Consider the following 17861-nt stretch of genomic DNA (forward strand, 5'->3'; position numbering starts at 1 on the left):
GAAGAAATAGAAAGCCTGAACAGACCCATAACCAATAAGGAGATTGAAACAGTCATCAAAAATCTCCAAACAAACAAAAGCTCAGGGCCAGATGGCTTCCCGGGGGAATTCTACCAAACATTTAAAGAAGAACTAATTCCTATTCTCCTGAAACTGTTCCAAAAAATAGAAATGGAAGGAAAACTTCCAAACTCATTTTATGAGGCCAGCATCACCTTGATCCCAAAACCAGACAAGGACCCAATCAAAAAAGAGAACTACAGACCAATATCCTTGATGAACACAGATGCAAAAATTCTCGCCAAAATACTAGCCAATAGGATTCAACAGTACATTAAAAGGATTATTCACTACGACCAAGTGGGATTTATTCCAGGGCTGCAAGGTTGGTTCAACATCCGCAAATCAATCAATGTGATACAACACATTAATAAGAGAAAGAACAAGAACCATATGATATTCTCCATAGATGCTGAAAAAGCATTTGACAAAGTCCAGCATCCCTTCCTGATCAAAACTCTTCAAAGTGTAGGGATAGAGGGCACATACCTCAATATTATCAAAGCCATCTATGAAAAACCCACCGCAAATATCATTCTCAATGGAGAAAAACTGAAAGCTTTTCCGCTAAGGTCAGGAACACGGCAGGGATGTCCTTTATCACCACTGCTATTCAACATAGTACTAGAAGTCCTAGCCTCAGCAATCAGACAACAAAAGGAAATTAAAGGCATCCAAATTGGCAAAGAAGAAGTCAAACTATCACTCTTCGCAGATGATATGATACTATATGTGGAAAACCCAAAAGACTCCACTCCAAAACTGCTAGAACTTGTACAGGAATTCAGTAAGTGTCAGGATATAAAATCAATGCACAGAAATCAGTTGCATTTCTCTACACCAACAACAAGACAGAAGAAAGAAATTAAGGAGTCAATCCCATTTACAATTGCACCCAAAACTATAAGATACCTAGGAATAAATCTAACCAAAGAGACTAAGAATCTATACACAGAAAACTATAAAGTACTCACGAAAGATATTGAGGAAGACACAAAGAAATGGGAAAATGTTCCATGCTCCTGGATTGGAAGAATAAATATTGTGAAAATGTCTATGCTACCTAAAGCAATCTACACATTTAATGCAATTCCTATCAAAGTACCATCCATTTTTTTCAAAGAAATGGAACAAATAATCCTAAAATTTATATGGAACCAGAAAAGACCTCGAATAGCCAAAGCAATATTGAAAAAGAAAGCCAAAGTTGGTGGCATCACAATTCCGGACTTCAAGCTCTATTACAAAGCTGTCATCATCAAGACAGCATGGTACTGGCACAAAAACAGACACATAGATCAATGGAACAAAATAGAGAGCCCAGAAATAGACCCTCAACTCTATGGTCAACTAATCTTCGACAAAGCAGGAAAGAATATCCAATGGAAAAAAGACAGCCTCTTCAACAAATGGTGTTGGGAAAATTGGACATCCACATGCAGAAAAATGAAATTGGATCATTTCCTTACACCACACACGAAAATAGATTCAAAATGGATGAAGGATCTCAATGTGAGAAAGGAATCCATCAAAATCCTTGAGGAGAACACAGGCAGCAACCTCTTCGACCTCAGCCACAGCAACATCTTCCTAGGAACATCGCCAAAGGCAAGGGAAGCAAGGGCAAAAATGAACTATTGGGATTTTATCAAGATCAAAAGCTTTTGCACAGCAAAAGAAACAGTTAACAAAACCAAAAGACAACTGACAGAATGGGAGAAGATATTTGCAAATGACATATCGGATAAAGGGCTAGTGTCCAAAATCTATAAAGAACTTAGCAAACTCAACACCCAAAGAACAAATAATCCAATCAAGAAATGGGCAGAGGACATGAACAGACATTTCTGCAAAGAAGACATCCAGATGGCCAACAGACACATGAAAAAGTGCTCCACATCACTCGGCATCAGGGAAATACAAATCAAAACCACAATGAGATACCACCTCACACCAGTCAGAATGGCTAAAATTAACAAGTCAGGAAATGTCAGATGCTGGCGAGGATGCGGAGAAAGGGGAACCCTCCTACACTGTTGGTGGGAATGCAAGCTGGTGCAACCACTCTGGAAAACAGCATGGAGGTTCCTCAAAATGTTGAAAATAGAACTACCCTATGACCCAGCAATTGCACTGCTGGGTATTTACCCTAAAGATACAAACGTAGTGATCCGAAGGGGCACGTGCACCCGAATGTTTATAGCAGCAATGTCTACAATAGCCAAACTATGGAAAGAACCTAGATGTCCATCAACAGACGAATGGATAAAGAAGATGTGGTATATATACACAATGGAATACTATGCAGCCATCAAAAGAAATGAAATCTTGCCATTTGCGACGACGTGGATGGAACTAGAGGGTATCATGCTTAGCGAAATAAGTCAATCGGAGAAAGACAACTATCATATGATCTCCCTGATATGAGGGAGAGGAGATGCAACATGGGGGGTTAAGGGAGTAGGAGAAGAGTAAATGAAACAAGATGGGATTGGGAGGGAGACAAACCATAAGTGACTCTTAATCTCACAAAACAAACTGAGGGTTAATGGGGGGAGGGGGGTTGGGGGGTGGTGGGATTATGGACATTGGGGAGGGTATGTGCTATGGTGAGTGCTGTGAAGTGTGTAAACCTGGCGATTCACAGACCTGTACCCCTGGGGATAAAAATATATGTTTATAAAAAATAAAATAAAAAAAAAAGGTATTTTATTGAATGCCTACTCTATGTTATCAGTAATAAATATGCCTAACATTTGTTTAGAAATCCTATTTTCTGATGTTTGGACTTACTCTTAACTTATGCAGTATTTTGGAAACTATAGCCTCTTCTTCTAAAAAGAACTGTGTGCAATGAAGTCTTTGCCATTTCTAACAGTAAACTGATTTTTTATCCTCCTTTTTCTATCAGTTCTTTTGGTGCTCTTTCAAATTGCTTGCCAAATAATTTTAAGTTATTACCCTGCCTCATACTTTTAGTAACTTTTTTGGATCCAAAGGTAATGAACAAGAGATAACCAAATGAATTAATACAAACAAGATGAATCATACTGGAAAATTCTTCTGAGGAACAGCTGGGTAGTCATCATATGAGAAAGATCTGGAGCTCGACAGTCTTAAGAGGTGGTAGAGCCAAGTGACAGAAGGGAGGGCGTGAACCACCCTGTTACTAAGGGATCAGTTGACGTTCAGAGCAACCTGCGTATTTCGTTTTGGCTCTTTAATCAGACCTGCACCGTGGGCAGTGCCCATAAAAAGTGAGAAAATACCTCTGACGACCAGCCCACTTGCTCCCTTTCTCAAGAGTAGAGCCTTTTCAAGGGACAAAACCAGGAGTAGAAATTGTGAAAGTCAGGATTATGAAACACTTTTTAAAAAAAATTGTGAGTAGTCAATAGAATTCTGTAACAAAAATCCAAATCTGTCTTCTGGTTCAACCTCAACATGGTTTGGGTAAGAACTAGAGGCTTCTGAGGATGGAGAAATGAAGCTAAGGACACATAAAACTCATTAATTCCAGTGACACCAGCGCTGAATGAAGAAGCAACTGCCATGTCAGCCCTACCTCAAGTGCATACTGATGGGTGCATCCAAACTGAGGTGGCTCTGGGTGCCTCAGATAGTTACACGTCTGCCTTCAGCTCAGGGTGTGATCTCCGGGTCTTGAGATGCAGCCTGGCATCTGGCTCCTTGCTAAGCAGGGAGTCCTCTGCTTCTCCCTGTCCCTCTGCTCCTCCCCACCTCTTGCTCTCTCCCTCTCTTTCAGATGAATAAATAAAATCTTTTAAAAAAAAAATCAGAATTTAGAATCAAGAGATTCCCAAATAAGCCAAGATTACATAAGAAGGTTCTAACTTTAAGCCCACATAGACAAAGTAGTTAAAGCGTGTTTTCCTCGGGTACTTATGTTATTGAAGAGAAGGCTAACTTTTTGTTATTTGGTCCTCAGCTTAGAACTATGACAATTTTAGGTCACAAGTTATAGACTGGTTTACAAATAGCTTTGGATTTTGAACTTGATTGAAGGTCATATGGTCTCAGCAGTTTTCTCATAGCCTGTGGTTGAACTCATTATGTAATTTTTCAAGACAGCCTTTGAAACTGCCTGTGCTAGAACTCATTGTGCAATTTTTCAAGACAGCCTTTGAACCTGCCTGTGCTAGAACTCTTCCTCTCAGATTCCAGTGTCAGAGTTTGCTGCATACTACTATCCTATCAACTTCCTGATGTTCATTTATTTTTTTGATCCACATCCAATCCAGCCTCTTCTTCTTCCATCCATCATATCAGGATATCTCGGTATGCCTATAATACTTCACTTAGGAATGCCCCTTTGCACATTTTATTAAAGGCAGTAAGAATCCTAGACGTGTTCCTCAACTTTAGTTTATAGCAGCCAACCTGTCAGCACCCATTTTTCCTCTCTTGTCATTCCTTTACTTTGCTACTAAAATTTTAAACCTTCAGTTTTTGTTTTGTTTTTTTTTAACCCTATTTTCGTAGCCTCTATGTCTATTTCTCTCTTTAGGACTTCTAAGAATATTTTACACTAAGATACTCATGCTCTTCAAAATCTTTTGCAACCATGACCCAAACTATTTCACTATTTTTGTTCTGACTCATGAGTTTATTCCTTTCAAAATTTATTTGTTCTGATAAATATGAACATGTGCAGAGAACTTTTTTGGCTTCTGGTTCCTGAAGTACCCAAATAAATTTGTTTTCTGAGTCTTATTTTCAACTACATCCAACACTTACAGCTCTCCCTCAAGTACACTATACCTGATTCTTAAATCTTTCGAAAACTTATTTCTCCTGTAAATATGCATCTAGATAGAAATTTTCCCAAACTGGAAGATAGGAAGTTTATTTTCCCATAGAACTCTTCTTCATAGCTCTGAATGTTCTCATTTCTTTGCTTGTACATACCACGGTTCCATTGTTTATCTCAAGGATTTGCTCTGTATTTTATTTTGTTTGTGCCTTTATGCCTATTCCTATCAGTGCAGATTTAAATTATAGGAGTGTAAGTAGGGAACATGTTCATTTGGCCAAGTTGGCTCTATAATCAGATGAGATCACCTGAAGAGTCTTAAAGAGAGAGAGTAGAGAGTAGAGATCTGGAGCTGAACTCATCCATTACTGAAAACTCAGTCCTCAGTCCTCTCTATCCTTACCCCTCCAAGCCATTTTTCTAAGGTCTCACCCTTTCCTACTTCTTTTGCTCAGGATACCCAGATAATTCAAGAGCCAACATTTCTCCTAAGCCCTATTCTAGAATTTGTATGCTGGGACATTTTTATCTTGAGTATCTTCCCATCACATCAAACTTAGCATATTTGAAAACAAATCATTCTCCATTTAAAAATCAGTCCGACTCTGGGTGGCTCTATCGGTTTCAGCTCAGGTCATGATCTCAAGGTCATAGAACTGAGCCCTGTGTCACTTTCCTCACTTAGCATGGAGTCTGTTTATCCCTCTTCCTCTGCTCCTCCCCCTGCTCTCTCTTTCTCTCTTTTTCCCTCTCTCAAATAAATAAGTAAATGAATGAATAAATACAATCTTTAAAAAAATTTTTAAAAATCGATCCCACTCCTGATTAACTTAGGTATTTATCTTCATGGTACTGCTTCTCTTCCAGTCTCCCGTGTTCAAACTCCATCACCCAAGGTCATCACCATCTTCTTTCTCACTCTATTTCCATTTATCAGCTTCTGTTAGTAAAGTGACCTTCCCAAGAAGTCCTTCCCTGAACAATGATTGACTTTAGGAAAACAGAAAATGTCACTTTGAAACCTCAAGACACACATGCCCATTTGCAACTAGATTCGTATGCTTAGCTAAACATGTGGACATTGAACAAATTTTAGCCTTCTGAATTTAATCTAGCATGAATATCATTTATACTCAGATAGCTGTTACTTTACTCAGCTATTTCCTTACACAAGTACAGGTGAACATTACACAAATGATTGAAAATACCTAATGGAATGTGATAGTCCTTGTGTAGTAGATTTGAGTTTTGCTGTTTGAAAAGATAATGCTATGGATGATTAGACAATGAGCTGGATAGTTGCTATGATTTGAACTCGTTTTAAGTGAGAAACATCCCGTATTTTGGAGAATGTGAGCTTCCAAGAAGGCAGGGATTTTTTTTTTCCTCACTGCTACCTTCCCAGGGATTAAAACAGTACATGGCCTCTATTGAGCCCTTAATAAATGTTTGTTAAATGACCGACTATAGTCCCCATACTGGATCAATATAGAAGCTGCCGAAGGCTATTACACCGTAAACAGTATCTCTGAGTCACTCTCCTGAGAACTGTTTATGTTATTGCCACTTCCTCCATATCCAGAGGAATTGCCAAATTTACTCAGATTTGGAATGCATGGTTTAAAAAACAATTCTAGGATAGGGCTTGATCTTTTGGCTTTTGAGGAAGTTGTGCGGATAGAAATTTTTTTAAAATACTGCGTTCCGACTTACTGCGTGGGCAAGAGGGCAGGCTCTTTTCTCTTTGCTCCTTCTAAGTACAATTATCAATTCTGGATACTATGATTATAAAATAATGGAAGAGGCATCCTGAAAGAGAGCTCTGTAAGGTGGGAAGAGGAAAACAAACCAGCTAGGTAATCCCAAGACTGGAAGGGGAACATGGTTGCAGAATGTCTTACAACCTCCCACCCAACAGAGGAAGGTGACCCATGTTTGGTGTCTCCTGACTCCCAGCCTCATGAGATAAGGGAGCCTAGTGTGGCTCATTCCTATCCCAGATGAAACTGGAGTCCTGCTGACCAACATGAGATGAGTCTGATACCACCAGCAAGGGCAATATATACAGCTCCCCACTGACAAGTGGCCAGGGGAAACACTCTATTGTAAGGCCTGAGACGCCTCTCACTTGCTGAGAATACTGGACAGCCAAAGGGCACTGGCAAGGGGATCCTAAGACAAAAGGCCTGATCTAGGAAGCTTTTTATCACCATGGACAGGAGGCTCCTTACCCCAATCTATAGGTGACAGGGCAAAACTTCTTCCCCCAAAGCAGCACCATCAAGGACCATATGGAACCACAGCAGTACCAGATAAACCAATCAGACCAAAGGCACTGAAAATTAAACTGCCACTGGACTCACAAACCAAAAAGTAGGCCAGCATGATAAACCATAAAGAGAGAGACTACTTGCTAAAATAAAAGATTAAAATAAGACCCAGAGCCTCCTAACATAATAGGCAAAATATCCAGGATACAATCTAAAACTACTTGTCATACCAAGAACCAAGAAAATCACAACTTGAATGAGAAGAAATAGTCAACTGGTGATGCCACCAAAATGAACCAGATATTGGAATTATCTGACAAGGATTTTAAAGCAGTCATCATAAAAATGCCTCTACAAATAATTGCAAATTCTCTTGAAACAAAAAAATGGAAAGCCTCAGCAAAGAAATAGGTAACATAAAGAGTTTTAAAAAGTTAACAAAAAAATCACCATGGTGTATGCATTATATCCCAATTTTTAGAAAAATAAATAATGGTGATTATGTAACTGAAAAATACAATAATCAAAATAATGGTACAGTAGAAATGACAGAAGATTAAATTAATAACTTGAAAATAAACCAATAGAGTTTATGAATCTGAATAACAGAAGTAAGATTGGAGAAAATTGAGCCTCAGTGATCTGTGGGACAATAACAACAGTGCCAACATTCATGTATCTGAAGTTCCAGAAGTAGAGGAGGAAAAAAGAATAGAGCCAGGAGAATATGCAAAGAACAGATGGAAACATCTCACATTCAGCAAAAGATACAGTTATGTAGGTTCAAAAAGTTGAATGAGCCATAAATAGGATAAACTTAACTCCAAATGTTGCATCATAAACATGAAAACTAAAAACAGAAAGATATCAAAAGCAGCTGGAGAAGTGACACATGACATTACACTACACAATTTGAATGACAGCTGATTTTCATCAGAAACCATGGGAGCCAGAAAGTGGCTCAACAGTTTCAAGTGCTGAAGGAAAGGACCTATCAGCTGCAAATCCTATTCTCCAAACCATCCTGCGGGAATGAAAGATAGAAAGTATTTGGGGCACCTGGGTGGCTCAGTGGGTTAAAGCCTCTGCCTTCGGCTCAGGTCATGGTCCCAGTGTCCTGGGATCGAGCCCCGAGCTCTGCAGGGAGCCTGCTTCCACCTCTCTCTCTATCTGTCTGCCTCTCTGCCTACTTGTGATCTCTGTCTGTCAAATAAATAAATAAATAAATAAAATCTAAAAAAAAAAAAAGAAAGTATTTGTTGCTAGCAAACCTACTGCCAAAGAATGCCTAATGGAAGTTCCTCAAACATAAATGAAATGATAAAAGGCATCCTGGGGCATCAGAAAGGAAGAACAATGGAAATAATTAGGGATGCATACAATAAATATGGTCCTCGTGAATTTTTATGAATCACATTTGATGATTGAGACCAAAATTGTAATTTCATCTCATGCTCAAAGACAATGATACTTAAAAGTAGGGAGGGTCGGGGCGCCTGGGTGGCTCAGTGGGTTAAGCCGCTGCCTTCGGCTCAGGTCGTGGTCTCAGGGTTCTGGGATCGAGCCCCGCATCGGGCTCTCTGCTCAGCAGGGAGCCTGCTTCCTCCTCTCTCTCTGCCTGCCTCTCTGCCTGCTTGTGATCTCTCTCTGTCAAATAAATAAATAAAAATCTTTAAAAAAAAAAAAATAAAAAAAAAAAAAAGTAGGGAGGGTAAAGGCCCTAAATGGAAGTGAGATTTCGTTTCCTGTGAAGTGATAAAATGCTGATCCCAGGAGACTGTGGTAAGTCATAAATGTATATCTTAATACCCAGAGCAGCCACTGCAAAAACTAACAAAGAAATGCACTCAAAACACTATAAATAAATCAAGTTGGAAGGCAAGAAAAGGGAAACAAGGCTGGGGAGCGGAGGAAACAAGCAGAAAACAAATGATTAAATGGCGCACACACAAGCTCTACCACATCAATAATTACATTAAATATAATTGGTGAAAATACACTAATTAAAATACAGATATTGGCAGAGTGAATGAAAAAACATTATTAATTACATGTATTTATAAGAAACTCAATTCAAATTAAATAATGCAGGTGGGTTGAAAGTAAACATGATGGTACAAACAAGAACCACGAGGGAAATTTACCATAATGATATAATTCAGAAGGACAAAAGGCTATAGAAATGAAAATACAAAATATAGAAAAACTGGAAGCATATGAAATGTCCTTCAGTGAGACAATAGTGAAATAAGTGATTAGGAAACCTATCAAAATGCTACGCAACAATGCAGCCCCTTTGGAAAACAGTATGGCAGTTCCTCAAAAACTTGAGTTACCATATGATCCAGCAACTCTTCTCTTAGATGTGTGCCCAAGAGAAATGAAAACATTTTCACACACAGACTTGTACACGAATGTTCACAGCAACATTATTCATAATGGCTGAAGAGTGGAAAGGACTATTATGTTTACCAATTGATGAACAAGTAAAATGTGTGTATCTGTACACTGGATTCAGCCATAAAAAGGAAGTCCCAACACATGCTAAAGCATGGTTGGACCTTGGAAACAGGATGCTGAACAAGAGAAGCCAGATCCGAAAGAGCACATATTACATAATTTCATTTTATATGAAATGTCCAGAATAGGCAAGGTAGATTAGTGATTTCCAGGGGAAGGGGGAAGAGGGGAATTGAGAGGCACAGAATTTCTTTTTGAGGTGATGGAAATGTTCTGGGATTAGTGGTGATGGTGGTATACCTCTGAAAATACTAAAAAGCATTTAATTTTATACTTAAGTGTGAACTTTGTGGTATATAAATATAAATTTAGTGTATGAATAATATATGAATATACATAACTTTATTGGATATAATAATACAGTTATTCTCAAAGAGACTGGGTGATGACATTGAATTAGGTTTATGTGAAAAAAGAGGAGAGGAGGAGACAATTTTATCCACGTGCCTCCAGATTATAACCATGAAATTATTCATTTGTAAATTGGAATAAAATAATAGATTAGGGTTACATTAGAGGAATTGAATTCTAAGTTTTCTTGTTTATACTCTGAGAATTGAATATAGTATAGTTACATTTCTTTTATCATTAAAACATTCTTTCATTCAATACCAATATTTTATTCCAAGTCTCAACCATGGAGCCTGATCATTTTAAACTAGCTTTGAAGTCACTGCTTCTTTTGCATTCTGATAGCACAAATATAGTCTCTTCCCCAGATGCTTTCCCCACAGGACAGAGGCTGCATCTTGCCCTGTTTTTCTGCTCAGCACCTCTCTCAGATGCTGATGAATGGTAGGTACCTCATAAATAATTGTCCGGTTAATCTGACTTGAATATGAGCATGCTGAGTTTTACAGCAGAATCATTATGGTCTTTAACGACTTGGGGAATTGCTGAAATAATTCTATCAGTCAACTTAAATAAGAAAAATATATTCAGTTTTTATAGGAAAGGTATTTAATACCAGAATTGTATGTAACTCCCAGGGGATTGTTTATGCCTCCTATAAACATAGTCTGGGAGTTGTTGACAAAGCTTGATTTAGCAGGACTTCTGTAGTAAATATAGCCCAAGTTCCTATATAAAAAAAAAAAAAAATACAAAGGGACAAAGGCTTCGGTTTTTACAGATCTTGAAATAAGGGCACTGAAAAATACAGAGAGGTGAGGTCATCTCATCCTTCTTCCTGCCCCGATGACAACACCTTCTATCTTCCCACAGATCTGTGTAGCACTTCAATTAACGAATCCCCTGGGAATGATGGTGCTTTGTAAGGCATCAGCCTTGTGAAAACACTCCTCCCATCATAAATCACATCAGTGGAGCAAAGCTTCCCACTGCCAGATAAAGATGCTTCTGTGTGCTGCTCCTGTTTGCAGCTTCCCAATTAAAATACAAGAGGCAGAGTTCTGGACTGTGCCAAATGTCCCTAAAATCTTCTTTCCTACCCCCTGCCCCTGCTCGGTGGGGATAGGCTCACCTCACTTGCTCTCCTCCTCTATTGTACACAAAACATGGTTATAGAATTGGATTTCTCCCTTTTCAAAAGATTGGATCGAATGCGCATTGCACTTGTTTGCCACGTCCACTTCTCAGCTTCTCACAGTGAATGTTCGCGCAGTCTGGAGTTTTTCTTTATGTTGTGAGTCATGGTATCTGAATCTTACACTTCACTGCCTTGTTCAGGGAATTCCAAGAGTCACCAGGTCGAAAACTTATTTTGTTCTTTTTAGGTTACCTTGGACAGCAGTGTCAGGAGGGTTTACCCATGGTACTCCCCAAAGACAACCTGTACTTCGTATTTCACAGCTTCATGGAAATTAAGCTCAGATGAATGGAGTGGAAGTGCTGAAATCCTGGTATCAAGAGCTTTTGGAGGTAGAGAAAGCTGTACTGTGTTTCTTCACGGGCTTTGGGAGCCATTAATCCTAGCAATTTATGTTTCCTCTGGTCCCTGCTCTATCCTTGACCAGTCCCTGTCCCATAATGACACAGTCCATATTTTGTGTTTCCTAGAATCTGGGACTTGAGCTTAACATATAGGTGTTGTGTGTGTGTCTATATGTGCCCTTGGCAACCCTGTGCTCCTTATCTGCAGTCCTAGTCCTACATTACATTCCTTCCCCTGAATATGAATTTTCTGATTATGTTCTCCCTATTTATGTAGGGATTATCATACTTGAAAAAAAAATCTGAAAAAATATCCCAGAAAAGTCCTCCAAACTCTCAATAATGTATAAATCTACCTTCTCAGGAAAATCTCTGCCAAACCTGAATTATTCAAATGGTAACGATCAACTCATAATTCTTTTCCGTTCTGCTCAAGGATAATTGCCATCATTGCTTTAATGAGCATGGAGAACAAATGCCTGGATCATGTTCCCCGATTCAGGACCACACTGCATTCAGAGATCGGTTCATCGCAGTAGTGGGTGTGCTAATTTCCTAGGAGGTAATGCATTTCCCGTAAAATGAGCAAATGAGTGGTTTTAAACTTACACCAATTTCCATAATTATTTTATGTAATTCTTCATGAAAATTGAATAGACAATTGGAACAGTATTGTATTGCCTTGAAATTTTGCGGGAAGTCACAAAACTAGCATATGTAAATGTACCTTTTAAGCAATGTTATGTCCCTGAAAAAGAGAATGAGCTCAGTGTCATAAAGGTTATAAGAGATCATTATATTCACTGATGTTTCCATTAACGGCTAAAAATGCAGATTAGTTCTACAGTGCTCTCTTTTAAACTGATATGAAAATTAAAAGGGACCAAGGAAAGCACCAAAGCCAGACTGGAGCTATAAAAATGAGATGGGAGCTAGATACAGGGTGTGAGAATCTTGACATTCTTCCTCCAAAGCACCTCTGCTTTTCCACCCTCTCCTCATTCCCACACCCATCCAGTCCTCTGCCAGGTAAGTTCAGCTGGCCCATAAGACACACTAACACCAGCTTTATTTCACTCAAGATAAAAGAGCGGGCCCAATCAAAATTCTTCAACCTGCCACGTAAGGCCCTCAGTCAATGCCTCCAATGCCCTCACCTTTCTTCAAAATGACTCTTCTGGACTTAAAGAGCCACTGTGTCTAGAGTCTGCACAGACTGGGTTGAGGACCCCTTCTTCAGTTTGGTACATGCTGTTTTCCTAACAGCGTATGGGTATATATTTTGTCATATGTTGTCCTCTCCATCTTCATAATGTTGGGCAATTACAACTCTCTAGAAGTACCTATACCTTTATTGCAAACCACAGTAGGTCATGGCTTTTGCAGCTTTTGAATTTTCCTCAATGTTAAGGATGTCATAATATCTGCAATAAGTTCTTATTAAGACTATAAAACAATGGAATTTGGAGGAAGCTAGTAGGAATGAAAAATGAGCCTTGGTAAAGTAACAGTTATCAGAATTATATTAGTTTAGTACTGAGGCACATTCCAAGAATTTGGAGAAAAGATGGAAAACAAGGGCCTAAATAAAGTCTATACATTTAGCAGAAAGATTTCCAACAAACTTTTCTCAGGCACGTAGAAAACTAGAGGACTTGTTTTCTGAAGAAAGTGAATATCCCCAGGGGAGAAATACCTTCCAAAATGAACATTTGGGGTTCCCCATTGAAATTGCCAGGTTGCCATTCTGTCACCCCATGATAAAACTTACTAGTCATGAGCACCATCCATGCACACAGAGCTTATTAATGAGCACACTTTTTAATGTTTTATTCTTAAATGTAAATGGATACATAAAGATCCATAGGTATTCAAGAAAGCCTCCACCATGGAATAGAAAGACCCAATAACCAAATAGGAGAAAAAGAGCTTAGGGAAACCAGAGACCATGCAGTAAACAGAAAAAAGCAACTATGATATTTTTCAAATAACAGGGGAGGTTACAACAATGAATCGAGAACAAGAAAGGATTTTGAACTTAAGAAAGTTTTTTAAATAAAAAATTTAAAAATTAAATACAAAGAACTTTCCACAAAGTAGAACCAAAGGAGATAAAGACATAAAAAACAGAAAAGAAAGTTGTGAAAAATTAGATCAATCTCAGAAAAATAGAGAAATGGAAGTAGGGTTGCAGCCCCTGGCTATAGTTTGGGCCATTTCGGATCCTCCCTGCACCCATCATCGATGACTAAACCACTTGAGAGTGACACTCTGAGGCAGCAGTGGGTGGCCAGTGTCCCTCCGATCTCTGTGCAGCCAAATCTAAACTCAGGGTCTTCTCCCCCAGACCTCATTCCCCTGATTATTCTCATTTATTCAGTTATCAACACCTCTGTCCTTCCAATTTCTCAAACAAGGAACCTGAACATCAACCCTTCCCTCCTTAACTGCACAAATACTTTGGTAGGTCCTATTTCTTGAATATTTCTCACCAGCTCTCTCTCTGCCACTGCCTTGTCGGGGTGGGGGTGCTTTCCTGTTCACATCTCTTTCACTGTACTCCAACCTCCTCACCAACTCTGGGTCTGAGACTGGGCTCTGCAGAAATGCTTGTCAAACACAAACATGACCATGTTAATCTCCTGCCTACAGTATTCTCATAATTCTCCATTATTTATAATAAAATCTAAGTTCATTACAATGACATTTCAAGGTCCTTCTTGATCTGACTTCTTGTCTATTTTAGAAATCTCATCTTCCACAGACAGACACTGCTCTGGCCATGTTGACTTCTTTTCTAACCAGAAAGCTTCAGGTGTGTCATTTTCTCCATCTGAAATTCCCAATCCCACTACTTTGCCTGGAGAAGTCTTCATTCTGCACAACTCAGCTGGTCTCCAGGGAAGCCTGCTTTGCTCTTCCTAGGCGGAGTTAATTCTATTCCCTATCGGTGTTTTCCCTTTTTTCTTTGTTTTCTTTCTTCTCTTTTGTCCTTACCATTGTTTTGACTATAGTGATCCCTCCTTAACCAGCAATTTTACTCATGTGAAATTCTAGTATATCGGAATTCCCTTCCATGTACATTTTTGATGACTACAGGATTTTCTTTTGTGCATTCTATTGGGAGTTATTAAGAAGGGTGGCAACTCAGGATTCAGAATAGAAAAAAGGAGGTAAAGTGGATGGCACAGAAGGAGCAGAGGTTGTACAAAGACATCCTGGAGAAGTTAAAGGAAGAAGAAAGGAAAAGATAATTCTGGTTCTTACAACTGTGTTCTAGTGCTTTTGTAAGGGGTGAAGGAGGGAGAGAAGGGAGCTGAGATTTCTATAACATTGCTGTGGAGCCAGGACAACAGGTAGGGAAGTGAGACTATGAGGCAGGACTGGGAGCAGAAGTCATGAGTTGTTGATTAGCCACTCACTGACCTATAGATCTGGAGACACTGATACAACCCTAATTCCATCTAGCTCATTCATAGTCCCCAGTGCATGTCTCTGTTCTGGAATCCTCTTCCAAAAGAGGAGAGGTGAGACTTCACTGATTTTCTTTGTACCCAAGATTTTAAAATCAACTGAGAATTCTTCTATCAGTTCCATTTAATGAACCCAAACCTAAGTGGTGGGAAAAGAAGGAGAGGTATTAATGATATTTATTTACATGATAATAAGTTTCTATTTAGTGGACACTTATGTGCCAGAGACCAAATGTGCTAAACACTGTATACACCTTCAGTGCTGTTATCTTTCTGCTGATGAAGAAATAGGGCTACAGGGTTAGGAAGTGATGGAGCTGGAGTTTGAAACCAGGTGAATGAGCTTGAGACCCCATATTCAATCATGTGGTGTCCCCTAGACAAGACTTCAAAGGAAAAAGATCTACACTGTATTTCACTTGTAAAAAAAAAAAAAAAAAAAAATCTACACTGTATTTCACTTGTATTCCTGTCATTTTGTAGGGTAAAGGGCTAATACATAAAGAGCAGCGCAACAAGATATTTGTGGAATGTATTCTGGATTAAGGAAGAAATGGGAGATTTGCTAGTCAATGAAAGACAGGGTTTTGGGTCCTTAGAAAGTTTACCTTGGGGGAGGGAAGAAGGCTGATTATTCGCCTTCTAAGTCTGAAGGTCATGGATTCTAAGACTTTTAAAATTTCTCTTTGCTGAAGAAATTCCAAATAAAGCAGGTAAACAGAATTCATGATAATGCCAGGGAAACAGATTTGATTTTTATATTGCTTTACCAAGTCATCATAAGCAGAGGGTCTAACTTGTCTATTGATCTCAGCTGGAGTTGAGTAGGTGAGCCGGAGGTAAAATTTCCCAACTTACCAAAGTCAGTTAGACCTTGAAAGGATACTACTTTCTTGTTTTTTCCTAATGTGAGGGACAATTAAGAATTGTATGTGTAGATTAGGAACAAAGAAATTATCTTTAGTTTGTTTAATAATAATCACATTAGTAAAATAGGAAAATCCTATAAAACAAAGTTCTTACTGAGATCACACTGGAGACCTTTTCTATTGAACAAAAAGATTGGCTGAGTACCTATATATACTTTATGAAAATAGTTACAGTCATAGCTCAGAGGGGTAGAATTGTCCTTGGTGTTAGAAGATGCTACCCCATCCTATTTCGTCCCGTTCAGTGGGATTACATCCTTTCTTGTTGTGCAACCGTGACCATCATCCATCTCCAGAACTTTTTTCATCTTTCCAAAGTGAACCTCTGTACCCGTTAAACAAGAGCTCCCCACCCTCCCTTCCTCTAGCCAGGAAACCAGCATGCTACATTCTGTACAGTATTTGTTCTTCTGTGTCTGACTTGTTTCATTCAGCATAATGTCTTCGAGGTTTATTCATGTTGTAGCAGGTGCCAGAATTTCCTTCCATGTTAAGGCTGAACAATATTCCACTGTATGCATGTAATGCCTTTGTTGATCCATTCGTATCTGTCAGAGGACACGGATTTTTGGCGATTGTGAATGATGCTGCTGTGAATGTGGTTGTACAAATATCTCTTTGAGTCTCTTTTTTTCAGGTCTTTTGGGTATATACCCAGACGTGGAATTACTGGATCCCATGGTAATTCCATTTAATTTTTTAAGGAACTACCATACTGTTTTGTAGCGGCTGCACCATTTTATTTTCTCACCGGGAGTGCATGAGGGCTCCAGTTGCTCTGCATCCTCACCAACACCTGCTATTTTCTGGTTTTTGTTTGCTTGTTTTGATAGTAGCCATCCTAATGGGTGTGAAGTGTTATCTTATTGTGGTTCTGATTTGTGTTCCCTAATGAATAGTGAACCTGAGCATCTTTTCATGTGCTTTTTGGCAATTTGTACATCTTCTTTGGAAAAATGCCTATTTTCTCTGCCCACTAAAAAGGGGGCTATTTTTTAATTGTTGTTGAGTTATGAGAGTTCTTTATGTATTCTGGAAATTAACCTCTTAACACATATATAATTAGTAAATATTTTTTTCTCATTCTGTAAGTTGTCTTTTCACTGTGTTGATGGTGTCTTTTGATATATAAAAGTTTTTTCATTTTCAAATCGCCCAGTGTATCCATTATTTTGTTGTTGTTGCCTGTGCTTTTGGTATCATATCCAAAAAATCATTGCCAAGTCCACTGTCATGAAGCTTTCCTCTTTTGCTTTCTTCTAAAGAGTGTTAGCTCCTGTTTTTAGGTATTTGATGCATTTTGAGTTAATCTTTGTATATGGTGTAAAGTAAGGGTCCAAATTCATTTTTTTTTGCATGTGGCTATCCAGTTTTTTAGTATCGTTTGCTGAACAGTGGCTACTTCTTAAGCAAGGATTGTTTTAGTAGATGTTTCCAAAGCAGTTTGTCAGTATTTCAAAGGTCAGACAGATAATGATTAAGTCGTGCATCACTTAAAGGTAGATTTTGACCTCTTACAAGTTGAAGAGTACTGAAGATCTAAGATCATTTACATCCCTTGGGAAGGAAACACAACATAGCCTTCTAGGGCAAAGAAGAGAGAACTGAAAAGTTGCAGGATATTTCACTGGTCCAAGTACATCTGCCTGATTTGCCGTCTCTCAAAGCCCACACTGGGCTGGAGTGCTTCCCTCTTCCTGACAACGGAGGAGGGTTGCTGAGGAATATGTCCTCATCTTTTCTTTGGAGTTTGGTTATTTTGTTGACATTTGCTGAATCAAATGGTGAAACTGGAGAACCTGAGCTGCAGAGACCAAAGAGAAGTACTGAGCTCCAACAGTAAGTAGACCCCTGGATGACTGCTGCTGACAGTCAAGGGCAGGTGGTCATTAGTTTCCACAAATAGCCGGAGAAGCAAAGATGTAGTTTTTCTTCAAGAAAA

General features: G+C 38.9%; 1 protein-coding gene across 1 annotated transcript in view; it reads left to right on the plus strand.

Annotated features, from left to right (window-relative positions):
• The first annotated feature begins 17582 nt into the window (after positions 1 to 17582).
• Positions 17583 to 17861, plus strand: part of LOC111155560 (cubilin) — a 257013-nt gene continuing 256734 nt past the window's right edge. The window contains exon 1 of the mRNA XM_022515785.1: positions 17583 to 17758. Within this exon, the coding sequence (XP_022371493.1) occupies positions 17646 to 17758 (113 nt within the window). The 5' untranslated portion in view covers positions 17583 to 17645. The remainder of the gene's footprint in view (positions 17759 to 17861) is intronic.

Source organism: Enhydra lutris, unplaced genomic scaffold, assembly GCF_002288905.1.
Source record: "Enhydra lutris kenyoni isolate GAN:26980312 unplaced genomic scaffold, ASM228890v2 scaffoldscaffold42, whole genome shotgun sequence".
Classification (NCBI taxonomy): domain Eukaryota; kingdom Metazoa; phylum Chordata; class Mammalia; order Carnivora; family Mustelidae; genus Enhydra; species Enhydra lutris.